At 45.4% G+C, this 23,639-nt stretch overlaps 1 protein-coding gene across 5 annotated transcripts in view; it reads right to left on the bottom strand.

Moving 5' to 3' along the window:
- LOC119188187 (uncharacterized) overlaps positions 1-23,639 on the bottom strand; it is a 67,357-nt gene that overhangs the window by 15,392 nt on the left and 28,326 nt on the right. For all 5 annotated transcript variants that reach the window (XM_075894737.1, XM_075894751.1, XM_075894757.1 and 2 more), the window contains 6 exons: positions 21,740-22,085; positions 9,880-10,100; positions 5,198-5,504; positions 3,511-3,794; positions 1,569-1,850; positions 609-812 (listed from right to left, as the gene is read on the bottom strand). In XM_075894737.1, the coding sequence (XP_075750852.1) occupies positions 609-812; positions 1,569-1,850; positions 3,511-3,794; positions 5,198-5,504; positions 9,880-10,100; positions 21,740-22,085 (1,644 nt within the window). The remainder of the gene's footprint in view (positions 1-608; positions 813-1,568; positions 1,851-3,510; positions 3,795-5,197; positions 5,505-9,879; positions 10,101-21,739; positions 22,086-23,639) is intronic.

The raw sequence follows: 23,639 nt of genomic DNA, 5'->3' as shown, positions 1-23,639 counted from the left end.
GCAGACAGATGGGCGTGCATCTTTATCTGGTCGATCCCGTCTCATGGGTGCCCCACCTAACCAGTATATAACTTATATTGTGGTTTAGGGTTAAAGTCTGCGCGCTTGGTTTGATAATGCAAAATGCAGGTGGTCAATGTGGCCCCTATTTCTCAATGAAATTAGCTCTACTGAGAAAATTTTGACGCTGGTCAGGCATTTTGGTGCAACGTGGCACAATTTTAGCAAATTTTATGATTTTGGCACAGCTGGTTACAACAACGGGGAATTCTATCAAATCAGCGCAGCTGTTGCAACCTGCTGTGCAACCGACTAAGGTTGCAGACAGAATGGCACTACCACGAGAGCAGCACTATCCCTCGCACAGAGGTGAGTATGCTAAGCTGACCTGCCAGACGTACATGTGCCTTAAGGTGAAAACGACTATACCGGGGCTGACAGCACTGTCACAAGTAAAGCTTATGGCACAATGTAAGAGCGCAGTGGCAGCTTCGTTTAGCAAAAGCCGACAGCTTCGTTTACCAAGTTTACCGGCGGCGAACAACTGCGGCACCAAAATTGACCCTTGTTGTGGTCTCATAACAGCTTTTGCTGAAAAAGAGACACACCTCGCAGATGTTGGCAAGTTCTGGGTGTACACTCTGGATGTGGTTACGACGAGGCCCGGGCTGGACGAAGAGCAGGCCACAGTGCTGGCACTGGTACTGGTGGCTCTCGGTCTCCATGTGTTTCACAAAAGTGGCAAACAGGCCAAACCAGCTGTGACACACTCGGCACCGGTAGTTACGTGGCTCCGAGCGGTTGTACTTCTCCTGAACATCGTACAGAGCGATTCAAAGTGAATTGATACAGAAAAAGGAAGCATTACACAGCACTGCCTTACTGTACACAGCTTTAAAGTCTGCACATTAAGCATGAAATGGCCTCTGTAAAACATTCAGCTCATTAGTACAAAACAGGTCTCTCATCTTGGGGAGGCAAGCTGTGGCAACATGGTGGCTACAGCCAATCAGAGGCTTCGAAGCGACCTTCAAACATTTGCCTTTTTTGTGCTCGTTTTTAAAGGAAGGAGGCAGCTGAGGCAGAAAATTTGAACAAGGACAAATGCTCTTTTCTATGAGCCCAAAAAGCAGGCTACCATGTTTTTTTCGTGATTTCCAGAAATATTTTCGCTACTTAGGAGGGTGAAACAAATTTTCCGAAGCACTTCTGTGCGGTTTTAAGTGAAGATATTTTGAAATCGAATGGAAAAAGGGTTCCAGGAACTGAAAGGTTGATCTAAAAAAATCGATTTTTTTTTGCCATTTTTCCCTATACGAAAGCCGCGTCCCCTCTGAAAGTATGACAAACTATAAAGTTTAAACATCGATTGCACTCAATCTGACTCAATCACACAACACGATACTTGTTGATGGTTTGTTTTTCATTTTAATACATGTAAGGCCTAACCAAAAGTCCTTCAGGCAATTTTAAGCATGGGACCTCCCTCTGTACTGTGGTTAGCAACAATGGTTAGCAACAAGACTTCTGTTAACGACATTACTATCCTTTGCTTTAAGATGCCTCACCTGCACTCGCATGTACTTGTTGGCATGCTCGGCACTGAGGAAATGGTCCTGAAGGTGATCATTGTCATCAAAGACCATGTCGCACATGGAGCAGTAGCTGTCAGACTTTTGGTTGTGGCGCAGTGAATGGCGCTGGAATGCATTGGGGCACGTGAAAGTCTGGCTGCAGGCCGTCACAATGCACTGAAAGCGTTTCTCGAGGCGGTGCAGGTTGTGCATGTGCAGGTAGTACAGGGCATAACTCTTGATCACAGCATCACACACGTGGCAGTAGTGGCCCACCTGCACAGCGATGAAACAAACACCAGCGTTCAAATTGATATGTTGATAGAGGGTGGAGAAAGCCTCCAGTCTAACGAGCCACCCTCACCCACAGGTCTAACGAGCCACCCTCACCCACAGGTGGTGTGCTCCACTATGAAACTCCTTGCGTTTTAAGCCAACTAAGGTCACCAGAATTTAATTAAATACTTTGCCAACCTGCAGAATACTGTATTTATAAAAAAATCAAACAAGGCCTGTGCAAATCCCCATTTTTTTGTTAGAAGGAAGTGTGAACAACTCTGAATTTGACTTTCGTTAGAATGTAAGTGATACATATTAATGAGGTTTCTCTGTATGTGGTGTCTCTGACAAGCAGAGTACCACGACCTGATTTTCGGATGGAGCCTTATTTTGATGTAGGCAAAGTGGTGTCTCTTGTACACAATTGTTTCTTGAACCAATTTTTCTCATAAAAAGGTTTAACTGTATTTCGTGGCGCAAACACATCTACTGCAAGCCTCGCTAGCTTCCACAGCCAGCGAAACTTGCATTGATTAGAGAAAATGTATACGAGGTACCTTGCTCATAAAAGAACGCTCACATCAAAGGCAAGGATTGCTCCTCGTTGTACGTCTCTTACAGAGGGGTTCAACTGAATGGTAGTATTGTATTTACTCATGTAATCCTCGCACTCGCATATTTCTCGCACCCCCCATATTGCCCAACAAAAATACGATTTCTTTTTTTCCTCGAGTAATCATCGCACCCCTGATAACTGCCGCAATAATGTCGTCTGCCCGTTATAGCCACTGATGATGATAGCGAGCGTCATCTGGCGCCATCTCTTAAGCATCAAGCGTACTATTACTGCACGAAGATTCAATCCAATCCAAGCTAAGCCAAAGTGGCAAGTGCACGTTACGGCGTGTTTTGTATGTTGTGTTGGTAATCTTGTTACGTTATGGGGCGATATCGAATCTACACGGCTGCTTTCAAGTTGAAAGTGATAGATCATGCGCTAAACAACGGCAACAGGGCCACTGGTAGGCCCTTCAGAGTCTACAAGTTTTGTGTTCGCTACTGGTGACGGCAGCTGAAAGCCACCAAGACGCGTTGGGCCTGCCGTGTGCCTAAAACTGGGATTGATCGTAAACTTTATTTCTTCAGAAAGAAACTGCGGACGATTCTGTTAAATAGCCATCAGCCGAATACTGACGTCCTATGCTTACCTTTTGAGGGTTCCTGTTGAGTTGAGTGACGAATGCTACGGCTACGCCCGCAACACCCACAAGCTTTGCGTATAATATTCTAATTCTCGGCTATTTGCTTGCACTTTTAGTGTCTCAAATAAATCTTGCCGTGCGTTGAACCAGTGCTTTTAATGTTAAGGTAAGTTTTAATCAGTTCTTCTCAAAGCTTGCTGTTAGTTGCTGATGTGAGAATCCCGATTTGCGGCCACTTTAGTTTTTTTTTTGCTCTGTACAATTACGTAGAAAGCTTTCCCCGCGTAATTCTCGCACCCCCTAACTTTGCATAGGTTTTCCGCCAAAAAAGTGCGAGGATTATGCGAGTAAATATGGTAGTCTTTTGTATAAACCTTGGCAAATGTGCATCTTCCCCTGCTGAGCCATGAAGAGGCCTACAGTGTTGGTAAATGAGGATGAATGAATAATAGAACCTTGGTGGGAAAGCCCAACTCCAGGAGTTTGGCATCTGACGGGATGTCGGCCGAGCTGAGGGTGCCACTTGCGGCACTGCCTTTTCCATCTTCTGCCCCCGCTTCCTCTGGGCTCTTCGAGGACGCCTCGGCCTGCAGGGTGCCTTCGCTACCAGGGGCCTCCTGAGTGGTCGCCACCGCGTCGTCCTCGGAGCCAGGCTGTTGCGTAATACTTTCCACTGCTCGCTGCTGAGTCAGCTCTGTCTCGCTGTTGTTCTCTACCATGGGCATACTGTACAGGTTGCCTGCGAGAAACACGACATGCCCTTCAGCAAAAAGCCAGAGAAAAAATTTAATGCAATAGCCAAGCTCCTTCAATGAGCTCATGCTGCAGCAAATACACACAAGCTCTGGTAAGCTTACCCTCCAAATCATCGGAGCACAAAGAAGATTTTCCTGACATCCAAGCAAAACGGGTCAGTAATGATTTCTTTGTGCATTAGCTTTTACTATGAATGTGGGTCAATGATCAACCATGTAGCATAAAGAAGCTGACTGGCTGGTTGGTTTATGAAGTTTACGATCCTAAATGACTCTGGCTATGAGAGATGCCATAGAGGAGGTCTGTGAATATTCCCAGGGTTCTTTTATGTGCACAGAAATTGCAGACTGCGTGGCCTTCTAGGTGATTTTGCCCCCAGCGAAATTAGACCACCATGGCTGGAACCAAACCTGTGTCCTTTGGAACAGTGGCCGAGCACTGTAGCCACTAGGCCGCTATGGTAGCAGACGCTGCTGCTAAAGCATCACAATACAAATTTGGCACTTCACATGATGCAAAACAGCGATAATCAGACTGAAAATTTGCTTTACCACTTTAAATGACATAGCCATCATGTTATGTTCTTCACTACCACTCTGAAAAACTTAACTTTATAGCAAACAGTTTTTGCATAAACTATAAAAAATGATGCAGTGTCTGTCACAAAGAATGGCAGCAATTTTAGTATTTTGATTCTGCACCCCGTATACCTCGCAGTAAACGAAACTCCCATTAAATGAAACACACTTTCCTGATCCATTCAGGTTTTATTTAACAGGAGTCTACTGTACGTTCAAACAAACCCTACGCCAGTGGCTGTACTCAATTTGATGCTTGTTCTGAATTATGTATACTGAAAAAGTACGCAGTTAGTAAACAATTTTTTGAATGTCTTAGAAATTTGTTGCCATATTGTAGCTATAGGCTTGGTGGGCATGTGATAAAAAAGAGGCATGTTGCAATATTTCTGCATTTATTTTCCCTACTGAAGATCTACTACCTCCAAACAAGGGCATTTTATGAAGACTTTCTTCATAAAGAGATTTCTCTTGAGTAACTCTCAACGACAACACACTTTGATGAGCCAAATTGACCATATTCTAACATTGCCACAGTTTTGTAGTGCCCTTTCAAGTACATTCAAACCTCGATATATTGAACGCAGAACAAATTATTGGTTATAACAAAGTAAATTAAGAACAGCTGTGTTATACATACAGCGATTCAAATAAATGATAGCCGTGTAATACATACAGTGATTCAAATAAATGTTTATAACAAATTTTCGGATTTATAGCTAAGTATTTTCACAGCAGGTGTGACTTTCTTATAACGAGGTTTGAGTTTTGTGCTCGATTGACGAGACTGCAAGCGCATTACACTCACTCTGGACATCTTCGCTGGAGAAGTCTGGCAGTCCGCGCTTGACCCATCGCATGTGCACATGGTGCTGGTGCATCTGGCAGGCCTGGGTGCTGGCAAAGCGCATGCAGCACAGGAAGCACGTGCTCGACGAGCCGGCCAGGCCGTCGTCCTCACTGCTGCCAGCCTCCAGACCACCAGGCGACTCCAGGGGAGCAGTAGCTTCGCCCACGCCGCTAGAAGTGCCTTCTTCCGAGGCTCCTGGCACTGCAGACGGACTAGCTGTAGCAAGCTGGCCCTTGGGCAAGTGCACCCCATCTGCCATGTGCTTCTGCAAGACGTGCCAATCAGAAGGGAATGACACCTTGACCCGTGATGCACACGATCTAAGAAGCAGATAAATTGCCAAAAAATCAACTTTCTAAAGATTTATTTCCCATATTCTAGGCCAAAAAAGGCTGTTTCTCAACTATTACAGACGTACATGTCGAGTTATTTGGCCTTAAAGTGAGTTGCATGACCATTTTAGCTCACCAAAGCACATCAAAAGGCATATTCAACAGCAAACATGGCAGGAACTAGCATTGCCATATTGGTCTCACTTGAAAGACACACTCTTCCAGTGGGTGTCCCTAGCAGAAAAATTATTTTCACTTGGCAAAGATAAAGCCATCACATATGAGAAGAAAAAGAAAGTATTCGCATAGCGCTGTTGTATTTAAGTCACATGTGGTAAATACTCCCTTTGCTATTGTATCAGCCGGGTTCAATGCCATAGTTTTTTTCACATGCAACTTGTCAAAACAAGCACATACTACTCACGTTATAGAAATATACTGACATGCATGAAGGCCAGGAACAAATTATGTTTTAATCTGGAGCAGAATTTGCTGTCAAAATGCTGGACACTGCATTCACGGCAGCGTGACATGCAGAAAAAAATCACAACATATCCACGGAGTGATTGATGATGAGTGGGGTGAAGCGTCCGCTAGCCCGTGCGTGCTTCCGCCCGTTCGCGCAACCATCCTGCGTCAATCTATGCGTCCGTTTGTCTGTCTGTCCGTGCATCCGTCTGTAAGTCCACGCGTCCATCCATCCGTGTGCTCCGTTCGTGCATCCATCTAGTGAACACTCCAAGTACTGCCATCTCCCATCTCGCAACCCCTGTGGCACATACCGCTCGTATGTGCCAACGTACATACATACATAGATACATATATACATACACAGACCCACACCATAAGGAGCTTCGCCCCTAAAAAAGAATTCTAGAGCTGTGCGATGAGGTGAAGCATACTGAAAATCTGAAAGGGTAACTCTGAGGGGATTTAGGCTGGCCCATCGAAATCTTGCTTTTTTTTATCCCTGCCTATTTCTGCCGTCCCCATAACCTAACATGCCTCTCTCCTTCTCAGCAGTCCGTCGGCGCTGGGAGAGCAGGAGTGACGTTGACCTCTTTCACCTGGCACTGGATCGTACTGGATCTTGACTGTGGCACTGCCTCGCGAGACGTTTCGCGTGCGCACCCGGCGGAAGTGAGTGAAACTCTCAGGACAACTAAGGGTGAGTAGGCCTTTTCTTTCCCATCTGTCGGCTCCTTTGTTTGTTCTTGGAGTTCGTCCGGATGAGTTCGCCAACGATGCCTTGCCCCCGCGGGAAATGCTTACCTTTCGCTTCCCCTTCTAAACGCTAAGCTGAAAAGCAGTGTGGTGTGTTCGTGCGTGGTCGTACTACGCTGATTAATACCCCTCGAAGCCGATGCGAAGAGAATTTGCCATAGCTCGAGCGATCTGGCCATGTGGTGACTGATCATGAGAGTAAGCAGTAAAGGCACTAGGGACTGTTTTCCTCAGTGATGTGTCGCTGTGAGCCCCTTTTAGCCTGCGGGGACGTGCTCGCGGCACATGTGTGTTGTATGTTCGCCCGTGGCATGGATAAGCCTCTTTTGTTTTCTCGCCCCCTTTTGCAGCGGGTGCTGTACTGCATTTTTCATGTTGCCACAGGCAATAAACAGTTGCGAATCGTTGCAGAGCAGTACTGTGTGCTTGTCGCGCTGCGCTCGGCGCCTTGGCACTCTGAACGCGCGTGTTGAGCGACGTTAGTCCCGTGAGGCAACAGTGAACGCGACCCCATGGCTTGCTAAGGCCGAACTCATGCTAGTGGTTGCACTCCTACGGGATACGGGAACACTACACTGGTGCCCAACGCTCTTCGCGAGTCAGTTCCCCTGTGCCATATGGGCTCGCCGCAACATGTCTGCTTGACAGAATTTTTGTCCGCTGAATGGGCTAACCTCAATCCCCACAACTTTTAAACAGACGTTGACTGTATTTTGTTTTTGAAAAAGTTTGACCATAGTGGAGCCTGAAAAACGGCTTTGCCAAAATATGAAAATGTGATGAGGTGAAGCATATTACAGGTCTGAAGAGGTACCCTTTAATCGAACGTTGACTGCATTTGTTTTTGAGAAATTCAAATGGTAAAAATTCCAACGTGAATCGAATGGGAAACAATATTAGAAAAATATTAGAAATTTCGAATATTCGCACACCCATAAAGAACTGTGATTACGTCAGGCATAAGCAATAAGGCTATGTATGATTACACTGTTTATTATAAAAAATAAGCAAGGGCACTGCACACATTTCTTCCAGCTTTGCTGGAATGTAGCAGCCACAGCAAACACTGAAATGCAGTGAGACACATTCATGACATGAAGCATTATGGAGACATTAAGTTATCATGACCACAAATGGTTCAAAGAAACATGAAATAAATTTTCTGTAATGAGGTGCTGTAATACTTGCAAACACATTTTCTAGTCTCTAGAAAATATTTGTTCAGCATTCATAAAAGAAAAGCCTAATCATTCGTCATTCTAATTGCGAGTAGCGCAAACAAAAATGACTTGCATCAGTACTTCACGGTACTCGTCTACTTCTGTGTTCACGTATTGCGGTTCGCTGCGTTAAAGTGGTCCTGCAACACTTTTCCAAATACAGTGAAATTTTAGTATAACGAACTGCAGGGGGCCGTGGCAATTTGCTCGTTATTTTGAAAGGTTGTTATAGTGAAAACACAAAAATTTACTATAAAAACTTAATTTCCACCGACCGAAACGGCTTACCTTTACAACGGCAGGTCCTTGAACTCGTTTTTCACGAGAAAAAACAAATGCACAAGTGAACACCAAAAAATTCACGTTTACTTTAAAGAAGTCTGTTATTATTTTTAATTTTTTTTTTACATGTGCAGCACGAACTTTGCAGTGCGAAGGCCTCCAGCTCATCCGCATTCCTGTGGTGTGATTCGGTTCTTAGGTCACAACAGCCAGCTTTTTGCCTTCCAGCTGCCGAAGAATGTCTACTTTTTCGCTTAGCAAAAACTGCTTTCGCTTCTTCGTCGCAAACAAAGACGCAGTAGCACCGCAGCGCGAACGCCGACTTGCTTTGCAGATGCGATAAGTAATCACCCAAAAGACATGGACATGACTGACAAACAAGGCCTCCTAGGGCACATGTAGAAGTGACAAAGAAAAAAAAACCAGAAGCGTTGCAGCTGTCATCGCCTCTTCCAAAGAAAAAAAAAAGTGCTAAAAAAGAAAATCCCTTGCTTTTCGTTTTCTGCTCCCTTGCTGTTTCAGGTTTTTCGCACCCATGCTTCCTGCTCTGCAACTCCCACTCTGCCTCGCTGACCTTGCCCTCCCTAGTTGCCCTCACCCCTGCGCTTGTAAACCTGCAGCGTCAACGTTTCAACAAAAAGAAAGTCGCCCTTTCGTTTTTTCCCCCCCTCCGCACCGTCGTGTGTCTTTTGAGAAGCAAGGAGTCCATTCGCTTTTTCCTCTGCTTGTGTACCGCTCCGGTGGTCACGAGAGATTTCAAAACATGAGTTCGTAGTACTAAGGCGTTGTTAATACAACAGGGAACTAAATTAACGCTCGTTATACTGAAGTACATAGTAGTGAAATAATTTTACATTGAATCTATTAGCAGTCGGCACAGGATTTTTTAAAAGTTTGTTAATCTGAAAAGTTTGTTGATGTGGGGTTCGTTCTGAGATTTCAGTGTAGCTAAGGAATAGATTCACTAAAAGAACTTATTGCCTCACAAATTTACCGCCTAAAAATTTTTAGAATCCGTTCAGTACAAGTGGAGTTACTAAATTTGTCCCAAGCTGCGATTGCTTTCTTTCTTCTCTCGTCTCAAAGTGAGTGCTGGAAGCTAAGGGGGAATGAATGACAGAGAAAGATGGTACGTCATGTGGGCCTTACGACCTTGAGCATTTCAGCTTTTTTTTTTTTTTTTTTCAGACGGCTACTTTTCAGGGCGATCGCGAAAACATAGGTACGTCGCGGTGACCCTTGTAACTCCCGAGTATACCATGTTCAAACAGCCAAAGGCATAATATTTAGGCATATGACACAATAATTTTTAAGTATATAGCATAATTTACTAAGAGAAAAGAATGTGATTTTTAGCCAACTTTGAGAATTTATTGTAAATTCCAGATCGTGTTCTATGCTATGACATTCGGCTCGCATGTTTTTGGAAGCCTTAAATACTGATCGGCAGCATTTCCTGATCATGCTCAAAATATGTTCCAAGCTCTCTTAAAAAAAAAAATGCTAATGCTGTCAATGGTATTGTGAACTTCAGCTTCCAAGGTTCACAAGTGTGACAGAGTGATTATAATGGGATACTTGCCTTGATCTCTTCTTCGGAGGTGAACGTGAGTGAACAGTTGTTGCACTTGTAAAAGAGGTTGGTTTTTGGTCCACCTAATGATCCACCCAGGCTGGAACCCAGGCTGCCACGACCTTTTCCCTTGTCACCCCGCAGTAGTGGGCACCGGCTGATGTGGGCCATGAGGTCTTTTGAGTTACCACAGGGCTGCAGGCACTTGGCACACGACCACGTCTGTGGGCCTGTATGTGTCACAACAAAATTCAACATTCTGTATTATGATCCACGTCACAGAAAGCTAGCCAGTGGACTGCAGCTAATGAAAGTAACAGAGTACTGTTAAGCCCATTTATGACCCCGCAACACTCAACTACAGTAGAATTTAGATTATATGATTATAGCTGACCCAAATTCTGCAATTATACAAATTTTAAGGTTGTTTTGGGTGACCGACATTATATAAAATGCGCCATGATTCGGTGTTACACGAATAGTTTTTTCCCAGCCACCACGAATGATACTAACGCGCAATTTACCGCTGCATGCGAACAGCGCAATGCGACTTGTCTTTGAGAGGAAGGCCCGTTCAGTGTTCACACTTGGCCTTGAGAAGGAAGCGAATGCTGCAAAACTACTGGGAATTCCCCTTGCTTCGCCACCTAAGTAGTTATAAAACCACACCGCAAGGAAAAAATAACAGAGAGAGAGAGAACAAGAAACCAATTTTCCCGCCAAGCAATAGAAAATTGCTTTTCGGTTCACAGCATGCAATGGCATGACTCAAACCACGTGATGTAAACCAGCCGCAAATTCAACATAGAGGCAAAGGCACCGGTGTTGGCTCGCATCGACGAAATTACAAACTACCTGGCGCAGCACAACGAAGCCCACGGCTTCAACAGGGATGCTTTCATCGAGAGCCTGGTTTAGATTACGATCGCCGAGAACAGCGCAAGTAGAAGAAGGCACAGCAGTGAGTCAGCATGCTCTAACATGTCTTGCTTTTGCACAGCCAGCTGAATCCGCAAACGTCACCGCTGGTGCGTCCGATCATGTTGTTTCTGCTGGCGTATCTCCTGAAACAACGTTAGAAAAGGTGCAATCTTGTTTCTGTTTAGCGTTTCGCATGAATAACTACAACTCTGTATAAGTTTTCATGCTGAAGAAACAGGCAAAATGGGATGAATTTTTTAAATGGTAAAAACGGCTGCTTTCGCATTTTCACTTCGCTTCTGAAGTTTTTATTTTTTTACGTGTAAACATTACAGCGTGGTTTAGATGGCAAAGCGAGTGAATTTCCGGTGAGTTTTGCTGCTTTTGCTCCCTTTGAGCAGCGTGAGTGAGGAAACTGCCACACGATCTTATTCTTTTATGGCGGCTTTCTTGAGAGACATCGATGGTGGAAAATTTCACAAGATCATCACGGACTTTTTAAACAAGGAGCAATTGACCTCAATAAAGTTCTTGTTTATCTTCATGATCAGCTGTAACTTGTTTTGGTTCAGACAGATTGAGTATGATACAAGCATTTTGCGTGCTACCTACAAATTCGTATCATCAAGATTCTACTGTGATAAGAACAAGAACAGTAGCAACCATCAAAATATGCATTATTGCAACATCGTCACATTGTGGCAACGACTACTGGTCTGGTTGCGTACCTTATTTTTTAGCGTATAGAAACCTGCACGAAATTCGCCTAAAATACAGAGTGGAAGTCATGGGCGCGAGTCAATGCGAATTTCAATGTACAAGTTGGGTACAAGCCACTACCTCATGGTAATGAGAGAAAGGCAGCCTCACAGTAATAGGCAGGCATGTTTTTTTAAAATTTAGATTCTTGATTTGTTTGTTGCAGGGATCTGAATCAGATGCAGAAACTGCTTATTACTACAAGAAAATATGGCAGTTGCAGGTAAACACAGGGCAGCAGTTAACCACTGCGACGCCTGTGCATGGTTGCATCATTCGTGATAGAAGTGATAGCCCTTTGGCCCATTTGGCCATGCCACTTTTCAGTCACGGTGACAAAAATAACGTAAGGCGGTAGCTTGCACCCATCCACTGTCACCGCCAGCATTACGGTGCATCGTTGTTTATCAGCAACAGACGTTCCGGCGATGAAGCTCCGTGCACCTTTCTCCTCCACAGTCATGTTCAGCGGCATATCATGGCAAAGGGGAGTCTGATCGGCGCTGCCGATTTGAGACAAAACGAAGTCTTTCTGCTGTCAGAGCTTTATAACAAAATAGTGCAAGTATTACACCACTTTGTCCTCATATGCTGCGAGCAAACGCTGGCACAAAGTGGTCCGCCTTCGCAGTGCAAGGCCATGGCGTCGCATGAAATGAGTTGTCCATCCGGAGCTGGCTTTGAACTCTTTTGCTTCAATGCGCTGCGCTCAGGCTATTCTGCGTGCCTCAGTCTGCACAATATTCAACGACACAGCATAGCCGTCTTGTCGTAGCACCCGCATATGCCAAACCAGTTGCTCTTCGACCTTCGAATACCTGCCAATCTTGGCACCGCGGAAAGCCTGTCATGTCTTCTTCGTCGCCTTCAGTTTTCTTCCTTAATCCCTCCAGTACTGAATATTGGTTTCGCCAACCCCAAATGCCTGCTTGCAGCCCGGTTGCCGTGCTCCAGCGCGTACTTCACTGCCTTCAGTTTAGATCCAGCCGTGCAGCTTGCATAGTTTACCATGGTGGAACCAAAGTTGAATGCACGATCACAACATACACACACCACTTGCGAAATGGCGTTTTTTTCTTTTTTTCTGATGATGGTGATGGCGATCAAGCCGCCAACATTGTACATGTGACCTCCAAAGAGCGCGGCGATTTGGGAGGTATCAGTAAACAATGAAAGTTTTTTTTTTTTCGACACTCATGAGCACTTTCTTTTTCAAGTTTTTATTTCAACAAACAAGTCGCTGCACTTCAATTTTTTTATTCCCTCGTTGATTAGCTTTTTTTTTTTTTCCTTCAGGGTACGGGGACAGTGTTCCAACTGTACCGCTGGGCAGTAGAATCGTTTCTGATCACGGCCAAGTTCGGGGTGTGCGTATTATGCGCGGAATTAAAAGAATCGAATTTTCCGCGACAAACTAGGGGGGTGCCTATTATGCGAGTAAATACGGTAAGTGATACAGCTTGGTGCCTCTGTTTTCTTCTAGTGGCGGGGTGGTCAATTGTTGTAGGTTGCATTTCCCCTTGTGAAATATGCATCATGCAAATGAGCTTGTTCATGTGAAACTTTTCAACGAGGGGCGTGCTTTTGCATTAAATAGACTTGACAGCAACATAGTCAGGTTTAGCTTGTGACTTGCAAAAAAGGCAACAATCACAAACTGTTTTTTTTTTTTTTTTTCGCATGAGCACTTCATTTCGGCTGGTGAGTCCATGGAGTATTTTTATTTTTGGGGGCCTTATATTTTACGAGCATAAGAACCAAAGAAGCTGCACAGAACTCTGGATCAAGGCCCACAGGCCCGTAAGATGCAAAGGAAAAAGTTACTATGCGCCCTAGTGCCTCTCTGATAAGCTCTGACCCACAAAGTTTCTATACATTTTCCCTTCTTTTTCATCATCACCATCATCAGTCTGACTATGTCCCCTGCAGGGCAAAGGCATCTCCCATGTTTCGCAAATAAACCCATCCTGTGCTTGCTGCAGCCACGTTACCAACTTCATCTCGATGATGTGTGGCATTTTGTGGCGCAAGGGCCATTTGATAGCCAAAGAGCGCCAGGTCATAAGACGACATGTGAACAATGAATATGTTGGGTGCCTGTATAAGGGCCTTGAAATTCGTCGCATTAAAGTGGGTAAAACATAGAAGTAATAAAATAATGACAGTGACGTGAAATGTATAGTAAAAATGGGTGGCAAAAGGCTCTCATAATAAAAGCATGTGTGAAGATATTTGGCACTAGCACAAGTGCCTCATCAATGCCCTTGTGTCCAAGGGCCACGAGGCAAGTGCTTTTCAATGTAGCCACCGCAGCAGCAACCTTTCTTAGGAGGTCCCGCTACGCAATACTTGGGTATATTACATGATAGAAGCTGACATCTCTTGAAAAAGCTAGCACAGATTTATGAGTGAAAAGCGGTTCCCTATCGACGAACATTGCAGGGTGTAATGGTATATGTTGTCGGTAGGATAATGAATAGTGTAGTCTTCTTAGAGTGTGTAATTGTTCACACTGGATTAAAATGTAAAGAACTGTTAGTGCTTCACCCGATCTGTCACACAATGGTGGGTCACCACCAGACAAAAGATACGAGTGTGTCGTGTATGTGTGTCCTATTCTCAGCCTTATTAGTGTTACCTCTGTACAACGCGATTTCGATACCAGCGGCCAATAACGTGTAGTTTGTTTTGTGTGTGTCTATCCCACTTGCTCTGCCAGTAGTCCCTGAGCTTTCGTTTGAGAGATGGTTTAAGGTCAAGGGCCGGGATCGACATGAGGTAGTGGCAGTGCTTTCGTGGACGGATGCAGCAAGCTGATTCGCCATCACGTTGCCTTGGATCCCACAATGCCCTGGCACCCAGCACACTACGACATGTTGTTTGAGTGTGTAGAGTGTGCATAAAACTGAGTAAAGTGAGACGAAAACAGGTTTTTTTTTTGTTTTTTTAAGAGTTTGTTTTAAGAGTTTTTACCACACTGAGGGAGTCCGTATAAATTACTTCGTAGTTGTAATTGTTTGATGTGTTTAGCGCCCACAAGTATCACGTACGCTTCCGCTGCTGTGAAAATACTTGTGTTTGGATGTAGAGGGTTAGCATTCGAAAAGAATGGGCCGACATCAGCGTGGGACACAGAAGAGGTAGATCTAGAGACATCTGTGTTGAAGACCCAGGAAGCATGTTCGGATATGGGCATTGGGCATGTGTTTTGTAACGCCTAGGAAAGACTCATCGCAGTCTATAGTCTGTCACTGCCATGGTGGCGGGTATGCTGCAGGAGCCATTAAACTGTGTTCAAGTGACACACCAGTTTCCTCAGCTAGACCCTTCAGGCGAACTGAGTAAGGCTGCCTCATCGAAGGCCCATTTTGAAACAGAATGGAGCTCTACAAATTATTAACAGTGGAGTATGAGGCGTGCTTCTTGTCTGCTTTAACCTTAAGGAAATATACAAAAGACATGCAAGTTCTCTGCAGATGAAGCGTTTACTCATTTGACTCAACGTAGAGGCTTTCTAGGAGCTGGTGTGAAAAGCACCCGTAGAAAGGTGGATGCCCAAATGGTGGACAGGGTCAAGCATATGCAGGGCACTTGGTACTGAAGACTGATAAATGATCACCCTGTAATCGAGGCATGTGCATAAATTCTTTTATGAAGATTCATCAGGCATTTTTTATCACTGCCCCATGATGTCCGCAATAAAACGTTGAGTACATTCATTGCTTTCAGGCACTTGTTTTTGAGATGCTTAATGTGAGGAATTAATGTTAGTTTCTTGTCTAAAATGATGACTAAAAACTTTTGATCGGATTCTACTGGTAGCTTCTGACCGTGCAGGTCAATGTCCGGATCGGGATGGAGACCTCTCTTTCTTGAGAATAAAATGCAGGTGGGTGCTCTTTTGTGAGTTAAGGATGAATCCATTCTCGTCTGCCCACTTGGTTACCTTATTCAAGCCAAGTTGAACCTGCCGCTCGCACATTGCGAGGTTGCATGATTTGTAACCTACCTGCACATTGTCGACTTATGTGCAATAGAACATGTTTCGTGGAATACAGGTATGCAAGGTTTTCGTTTTTATAAGAAAAAGTGTGCACCCCGGCACACCGCCTTGCGGCACACTTGTCTCTTGTACAAAAGTTCGAGACAAGACATTCCCCACTCGAACACGGAAAGTGCAATTGGACGTCAGATAACTCTGAATTATGTTCAGCATATTACGACGGACACCTAAGTGTGAGAGGTCTCGCAACATCCCAAAGCGCCATGTGGTGTCATAGGCTTTTTCCATATCGAAAAAAAATTACGGCATATTCACGGGGTGAATGATGATGAATGGGCGAAGCTCCGGAGGGATTCATCGGTAAACTGTGAATCTTCCGTGTAATTTGCCCAGTCGATCATCATGTAAAGACGTGAGAAACGCTGTGTGTGTATATACACAAATCAACTTTTATTTGTTCTTAGACGATGGATGGCTTGCGATGTCCCTTGCCTCGCGCGCTGGCACATCGGGATTCTGTCTGCGAGTGCGCGCTGCTGCCGCCTTGCGCTCTCTCCGCTGTGCAGCCTTATCCATCCGGCGACTCCGAGCGCGCGCCAACAGCGAACGAATTTTATTACAACGCTCCCCCTAGCGTACGTCGCCGCACTAAATCGAACGATTGCCTTCAACCAATGACACGCGCCATATGTGACATAATTCCTATTTTATAAGATCTCGCGTCTTTCATCAACTACAAGTACCGCTTTCTAGTTTATAACATCTTGCATCTTTTCATCATCAGCTACAAGTACCACCATCTAGTAAACACTACAAAAACTAAACGAGAGGTGGCTACATACAGGAGACGGTACCGCCATCTAGTGAACACTGCAAGAACTAAACTAGAGGTGGCTACATACAGGGGACGGTACCGCCATCTAGTGAAAACTGCAAGAACTAAACTAGAGGTGGCTACATACAGGCTACAGAGGACGCACAGCCTACGCCCTAAGGAGCTTCGCCCCTAAAAGACAGATAGGAAAAATTGCTTATGGAGGAAAGCATCTCATATCTGTGCCTCGATACGTACCAAATGGTCAATGGTGGATCTGCCTTCGCGAAACCCACACTGGTACAGATCAAGTAGGCTGTTATTTTCAAGGAAGTGTACGAGTCGGCGATTTAACATTTTTTCAAAAAATTTGCATACGCATCTTGTCAGTGCTATGGGCCTGTAACTAAAAACGAAGGATGGATCCTTGCCTTCTTTCAAAATGGGAATAACAATGGCCTCTTTCCAGCTCGAGGAAATTTCACTAGCAAACCAGATGGCATTTTAGAGGTAAAGTTGAGTTTTTTGCGTTTCAAGAGGTAGGTTCTTCAACTTTTCAGAGACCACACGGTCAGACCCCGGAGCGGAAGAAGTGCAGCAGTTTAGAGATGCCTGTAGTTCAACTAAGGAGAAAGATTGGTTGTATGCCTCGTATTCCGTAAATTTGGTATCTAGTTTCTGATTCTCCACTCTTGTCTTATACCGTTGGAACTCTTGAGAGTAGTGTGACGAGCAGGAAATTTGCTCAAAGTGTGCTCCTAGGTGGTTTGCCTGATCTTCCAAGCTATCACCTTGTGCGTCCATCAGAGGGAGTGCATAGGCTTGTTTTTTTTTTCCTTACCTTACCCTTATGTGCATATGATATACCCCGCCGCGGTGGTCTAGTAGCTAAGGTACTCGGCTGCTGACCCGCAGGTCGCGGGTTCGAATCCCAGCTGCGGCGGCTGCATTTCCGATGGAGGCGGAAATGTTGAAGGCCTGTGTGCTCAGATTTGAGTGCACGTTAAAGAACCCCTGGTGGTCGAAATTTCCGGAGCCCTCCACTACGGCGTCTCTCATAATCGTATGGTGGTTTTGGGACGTTAGACCCCACATATCAATCTATCATCAATCAAATCATGTATGTGATGTGACGCCAGATAATTTTTTTCAGCTTTCCCTTCTTGCCTGTCTGCGCATCCTCCTCCCCTGGGATCTTATGTTCTTAACATTTGTGAGACTCTCGGCCGTCGGTGATTCTCGGAGCAATCTCCACGCTTTGTTTTGTTTTTACGCGCTTTTCGACATTCATTGTTCCACTAAGAGACACATCGTTTGCCGATAATCCATTTGTTTGAGGAATACATTTGGTGGCAATGTCCATTAGAAAAGCTGTGAAGTAGTCCATGGCAGCCTTTATGCTTAATGCGCACAAGTCAGTACAGGTTAAGAGGGTATCTGTTCGAAACTGTTCCCAATTGGCTTTTTCTGTGAGCCATTTTGGAACCTGTGAAGGACATTCATATGATATTGGTGTACTCAACACTACTGGTAAATGGTCACTTCCATAACGTTTATTTATGGTTTTCCATGTGAGTAAAGGTAGGAGCGATGGAGATGCAATGCTTATGTCTATGGAGGAGTAGGTATTGTTAGCGATGTTGTAATATGTAGGCTCTTTCCGATTCAGAAGACAGGCACCGGAATAGAAAAGGAACTACTCAATTAGGCAACCTAGCACGTTGCAACGAGAGTCACCTCATAGACTACTATGTGCATTAAAGTCCCCTAGAACAAGATAGGGTTCGGGAAGTTCATCTATAAAGGACTGGAATTTATGTTTGTGCAGTTGAAGATGTGAAGGTATGTATATAGAGTAAATGGTGACGAGTTTGCTTAGAAGCACCACTTAAACAGCCACTGCCTCAAGAGATGTTCAGAGTTTTAGGTGTTTACATGCTATTTTCTGCTTAACTATAACAGCTACACCTCCTGATGATGCCACGGCATCACCACATTCCTTTCGGAAATAATGTAACTGCATAGAAAGTTGGTGAGTTTAGATTTTAAGTGTGTTAGCTGTACACACAGCACTTTTGGTGAGTGTTTGTGTAGAAGTTCTTGGACATTGTAGAGGTTTGTAAGAAGGCCTCTGACATTCCATTGCATAATCTGTGTTTCCATATTAGATGGAAAGTAGTGCTGTGTGTATAAGATGAAGTGGTTGTTCAAGTGGGAAGTTGTAACTTAAGTAGCAGGCCGTCGTCAAGCCCTGTTATTGGTTTCTTGGTTTTCTTAGCGCGCTCCAGGCAGCCACGCCGCACTTCCGGCACCTGAGGTACTGTGTTAGTGTCCATTGCCTCATGTGAGGCACTAGACGCCCGCGTACCGAGCTGCTGTTGTGTATTATTGATGTCGCCTGGTGAGATGTGGTCGGTAGACCCAACAACCCTGGAGCCGCCTGAGTCTCTGGCTTGGTAGGTGGAGCTGGCTTGGCTGCTTCCACCACGGAGGCGGCCGCCACACACGATGGCTCACTTTGCGTCGGCCTGGGTGGTGGTAGAGGGTGATGTGACGCTGCCCCCTGACACGCCGCATAAGTGTAAGTTGTGCCATGAAAAGCCGAACACCTTTGACGTGCTTCTTTGAAAGAGATGTTTTCGCGAATGTTCAGTGTAATAATGTCTTTTTCTTTTTTCTACTGTGAATATGCCGCGTGGTCTCCGTGACAGTTTACACAATGTGGGGATTCATTACATTTGTCAGAGACATGGCCTTGGGCACCACATTTTGCACAAGCAGGTCGACCACGACAGCTCTGAGAGCCATGGCCGTACCTTTGATACTGATAACATCGGCGGGGGTTTGGTATGCAGGGTCTGATCGGTGTCTTAGTATAGCCAGTTTCTATTGTTTGTGGTAGTTCACTAGTGGCAAATGTCAGTACGAAGTGTTTCGTGGGGGCTTCCTGATTGTTCCTTCGGATGACAATTCACTTCACATTGGTCACATTCTGTTGTGGAAATTGAGGCCAGCCCGCTGCCTTTGCGCGAGCTTTGCCGCCTTTTCTGCCGTCCTTTGCTGTCTGCCGCGCTGGGGGAGAGGAGTGACGATTAACCCCCTCACCCGGTAGCGGATGTTGACTGTGGCGCTGCGCGCGGAGTCTCCCAAGAGGTTTTCGCGCGTTGCGTCGGGAGCGGGCAGACAGATACTCTCCGGGACTTCAAACGGTGAGCCACGCGATCTTTTCCGTCCGTCGACTCCCGTCGCTCGGGGCTCGTCGGACTTCGCTGACGGCGCCTCACGCCCGAGGCGAACGCTCACCTTTTGTTGCCCCACTGCGTACGCACGGCCGAAAGGCGGTACGGTGTCCTAGTGCGTGGCCTAGCTACGCCGACCCGTCTCCCTCCAAAGCCAGCGCGAGCGCCTTTGCCCTCGCTCGAGCAACCGGGCCTTGGTCCTGGTGTCTCCATGGATCACCTTTACTGCGGAGACGTGCTCGTGGCACCCTGTGTAGTACTTTTGTGCCCATGGCGTGGATAAGCCTATTTGCTTTCCCGTCGCGCCTTTGCAACGGGCTGTACTGCGTTTGGTGTTGCCACAATAAAGGGTTGCGACTTTGAGCAGTATCGTGTTCTCGCCACGGCGACGGTTAACGCGTGCCCTGCGGCTCGCTAAGACCGGACCCACGCTGGTGGCCGTACTCCTTCGGGATACGTGTACACCACACTGTTCTTTCCAGCCCTCGAGGAGTTCAGCCTCCTCCAGGTCAAGAAGGTCTGTGTTGGAAACAACTTCACGTGCGGAGTTCATGGATCGATAGGTTGTTACGCTAATGGGAATGTCACCGAATGTTGCCAGGTTCTTTAGATTGTCAAATTGATTTTTGTCCTTATAGCCATCACCTAACGTAGCTGTCAGTGATTGTGATACTATGAACGGGGACACTGTTCTGGCTGTTTTGTTGGACTTATCACTGTGTACGACATGATAGCGGGGGAATACTTCTTCAGGTCGGCTGAAAAAGAAAACTTCTTCAGTGCATACCCGCTTTGACGCGGCACGATCACTGAGCAGTGGAAAAGTTCTATACGTGATATTGAAATATAATTCAGTAACGATGGCGGCCACCCACTATGGAGCCCAACGAAGGGACACTACAAGATTTGTGAAATGAGAAACATGCAGAGGCCAGCCAAGGTTGGCTAGTTGCACAAGGTTAACCCAAGCCGCCTATGAAAATGGGGAAGTAACAAAAGAGATTAGAAGACGAGACAGATGAGAAATAGGATAGTAAAGAAAAAGATCGAAGAGGGGTATAGGAAAAGGCGGCTGCCGATTTCCCCTGGTTGGGTCAGCCCATGGGTGCCATCTGCCTGAAGCCAGGGGCAAAGAGGGTGTGTTGCCTCTGCCTTAAAGGTCAAATCCATTGGAGTTGGCTCAACCCCCAGAATCCCCTTTTGCCCATACATGGCAAGCCACGCACGTCTAAGCGTGGGAGGTAGTCGGACCCCACCCCGGGGCCTACGTGCTACATGACCAGGCCATGCCCATTTCTTCTTCTTAATTTTGACTAAGATGTCCTTATATGGCCCATAAACAACCTCGCAGTCGAAATTTCTAATGGAGAAATAACCGCGCAAAAAGGCTGGTGCAAGAACTTTGCGAATAAATGCTGCAATAAGGAAGTTACAGGGTTTAGAACAACATGCTTTGGCTGGTTTTGGTTTCTTGCTCATCTTTCCCACCCCTTTCACGTAGAGTAGGCCTAGCCTGTTCTTGCGACCACGCCCACTTTGCTAACATAAAGCAATGTTGGCAATACGTCATTGGTGCTCAGCTAACGAATGAGTAAGGCTACGCACATGCCATAGCGGTGAGGGGAGGTGATGGGGTGCGAGGAGTACGAGGCACAGGTGATGTATGCACTTTTTCTCTAGAGGTAGAGAGATGCCTCTTCATCTCGGAGGCTTTTGTTCTGGCAATATTGCTTCTCCGGCACTCTCAAGTTCTACAAAATAGCAGAGGGGAACACAGGAAAACGAAAAAACGCAAACTGAAAGGCCAAGGCACTGTTTTGTAGTGCAAAGACCCAATCGACAAGATCAGGGGTGCGTAATGTTGCCCATAGCCAAGATATCATCAGTGGACAGGCGTAGGAAAAAAGTACAGGAATAGATTTTCCGAAATGAAAGGTTTGTGCAGCGCACAATGCTGCAATATTTGCAAAATGTATTTGCCGCAGTCTAGTGTAGCGTACGAATTAGCAAGCTTAGTTGGGGTGTGTGAAAAAAAGTCTGAGCTTGTTTACTGGCCCTTTAACATCCATTTATTCCCGACCCACTTTGCTCACTTTGATTTGCTGTGCCAGCAGCACTATGATGGGCACCTACCTGTCTGTACGGCATGCGAGAGCAGGATGTGTTTGTGCAGTCGTTCTCGGCCATGCACGTAGACAGAGCACACCGAGCACTGCAGGTGCGGACCCGGCTGGTCTTGCAGGTGGCGCTGCTTGACGTGGAAACGAAGGCGGCCTGGCCTCGGTGTGCAGTACCCACAATAGCGGCAAGTGTACGTCTGCATCCGGTGCGCTGCCTTCATGTGGCTGTGGTGCTGCTCGAAGGTGGACGAGGCCCACGAGCACACGCTGCAGAAAAACTGGCTCGCCAGTTCAGCCACTGCTGACTCAGCGACAAGTCGCACAGTCTTGGAGTGAACCTCCGGGTAGTGGTCGCGTACCTGAATTCCGTGGCAATGAATAAATCTAGGAAGTTAGGAGGTGGTGATGCTAAGTGGCACAGCATTAGTGTAACAAATGAACAATGCGCCAACCAACAGCCAAGATCACTGAATATACCTAAAAACAAGAAACAGTCAACGCTTGAAAAAAAAAAAAAAAAAGGAGCCATACTCGCAGCAAAAAACTTCACGTTACTAAGTCGAATTTCTATGATTTGCAGTGAAGAGAAAAGCTAGTTGGTAGGCTAGTACAAATATTCCAATGATTTGAATATTTTAACAAATACAACAGCATTTGAATTGTATTCGCTTTGATTTGAATTCAAAATACTGTATTTACTAGCATAATGAATGCACTCGTAAAATAAACGCACAGCCAACTTCGGTCGTCAAAATTCAGATTTTTTTTTTTCTGCATAATAAACTGACCCCTTACATTCATCTGCTGCAGTCCCGCTAACCGACACCTGATGCCCCTTTGCCCGTTGGATTTCTTTATAGTTTTTTTATTATTATGCCGACCCCCCTGGCTGTTATAAAATTGGCCCCGCATAATAAATGCGCCTCACACTTTGCTCCGATTTTTCGAGAAAAAAAAAAAAAGAGGGGGCATCCATTCATCAGGTAAATATGATAATTACAATTTTGTAAGTTTGTAATGAACTAATAAATGTGTAATAATCTGCATGTAACCCCTGGAAAAGCGGCTGTAAAGGTGGTTCCACAGCAGTGCAGTGATGCTAAACCATTAAAACATTTATCAAGGAGAAATTCACACTGCCGCAAAGCCCCACTTCAAGGTTAAATGAACATATCACCCGCACATCAATTCATAGTATTTGACGTTAGAAAGCTTGTTATACCGGGCTATATGCTCTAATATAGTAAATGTTAAAACATAACTTATTTACAGCTTATTATTTGCATTCTACGAAAAGTCAAATCTTGCTCCTATTCAATGTTGTTTCCATTTCCTTTAAACAAACAAAAAATTGCATTTGCACAGACCTTGTATCAATTAAAGAACAATATATATTGCAACGCGGACTGAAAGAGCGAGAAGGAAGAGATCGGACGCTCTCGAGCCATGGTGATTCAGCAGTGACGGTACAGCACTGACATATTTCAGTGTAAATAAACCCATCACATCTGTAACAATATATATATATATATATATATATATATATATATATATATATATATATATTGGTCTGGTGAGGTCTTGGCACATATGCAAATTTTTCTTTAGAGCATGTGACATACACCGTAATTACTCGAATCTAACGCGCACCTTTTTTTTGGTTAAGCGAGTTCACAAATCGCCTGCGCGTTAGAATCGAGTACGAAAAAAAAAATGAATACAGACATTCTATTGCCATCGGCACTTCCGAAATAGCCGCCCCCTACGTGCGTCGGCATGGCGTGTCGGCCATTTCTGCCTATGGGTTTCCCATGTGCGGCACTTCGTACGTGTGCTGAGGAGTTAGTTATCTTGTAGTGCACTAGCATCGATGACATGGAAGGGCCGACTCCAAAAACTCTAGTGCACCACGA

Source organism: Rhipicephalus microplus, chromosome 1 (assembly GCF_043290135.1).
Source record: "Rhipicephalus microplus isolate Deutch F79 chromosome 1, USDA_Rmic, whole genome shotgun sequence".
In the NCBI taxonomy this organism is placed as follows: domain Eukaryota; kingdom Metazoa; phylum Arthropoda; class Arachnida; order Ixodida; family Ixodidae; genus Rhipicephalus; species Rhipicephalus microplus.
Note: the sequence above shows the minus strand (reverse complement) of the source record. Positions and strands in the feature narration are given on the sequence as shown.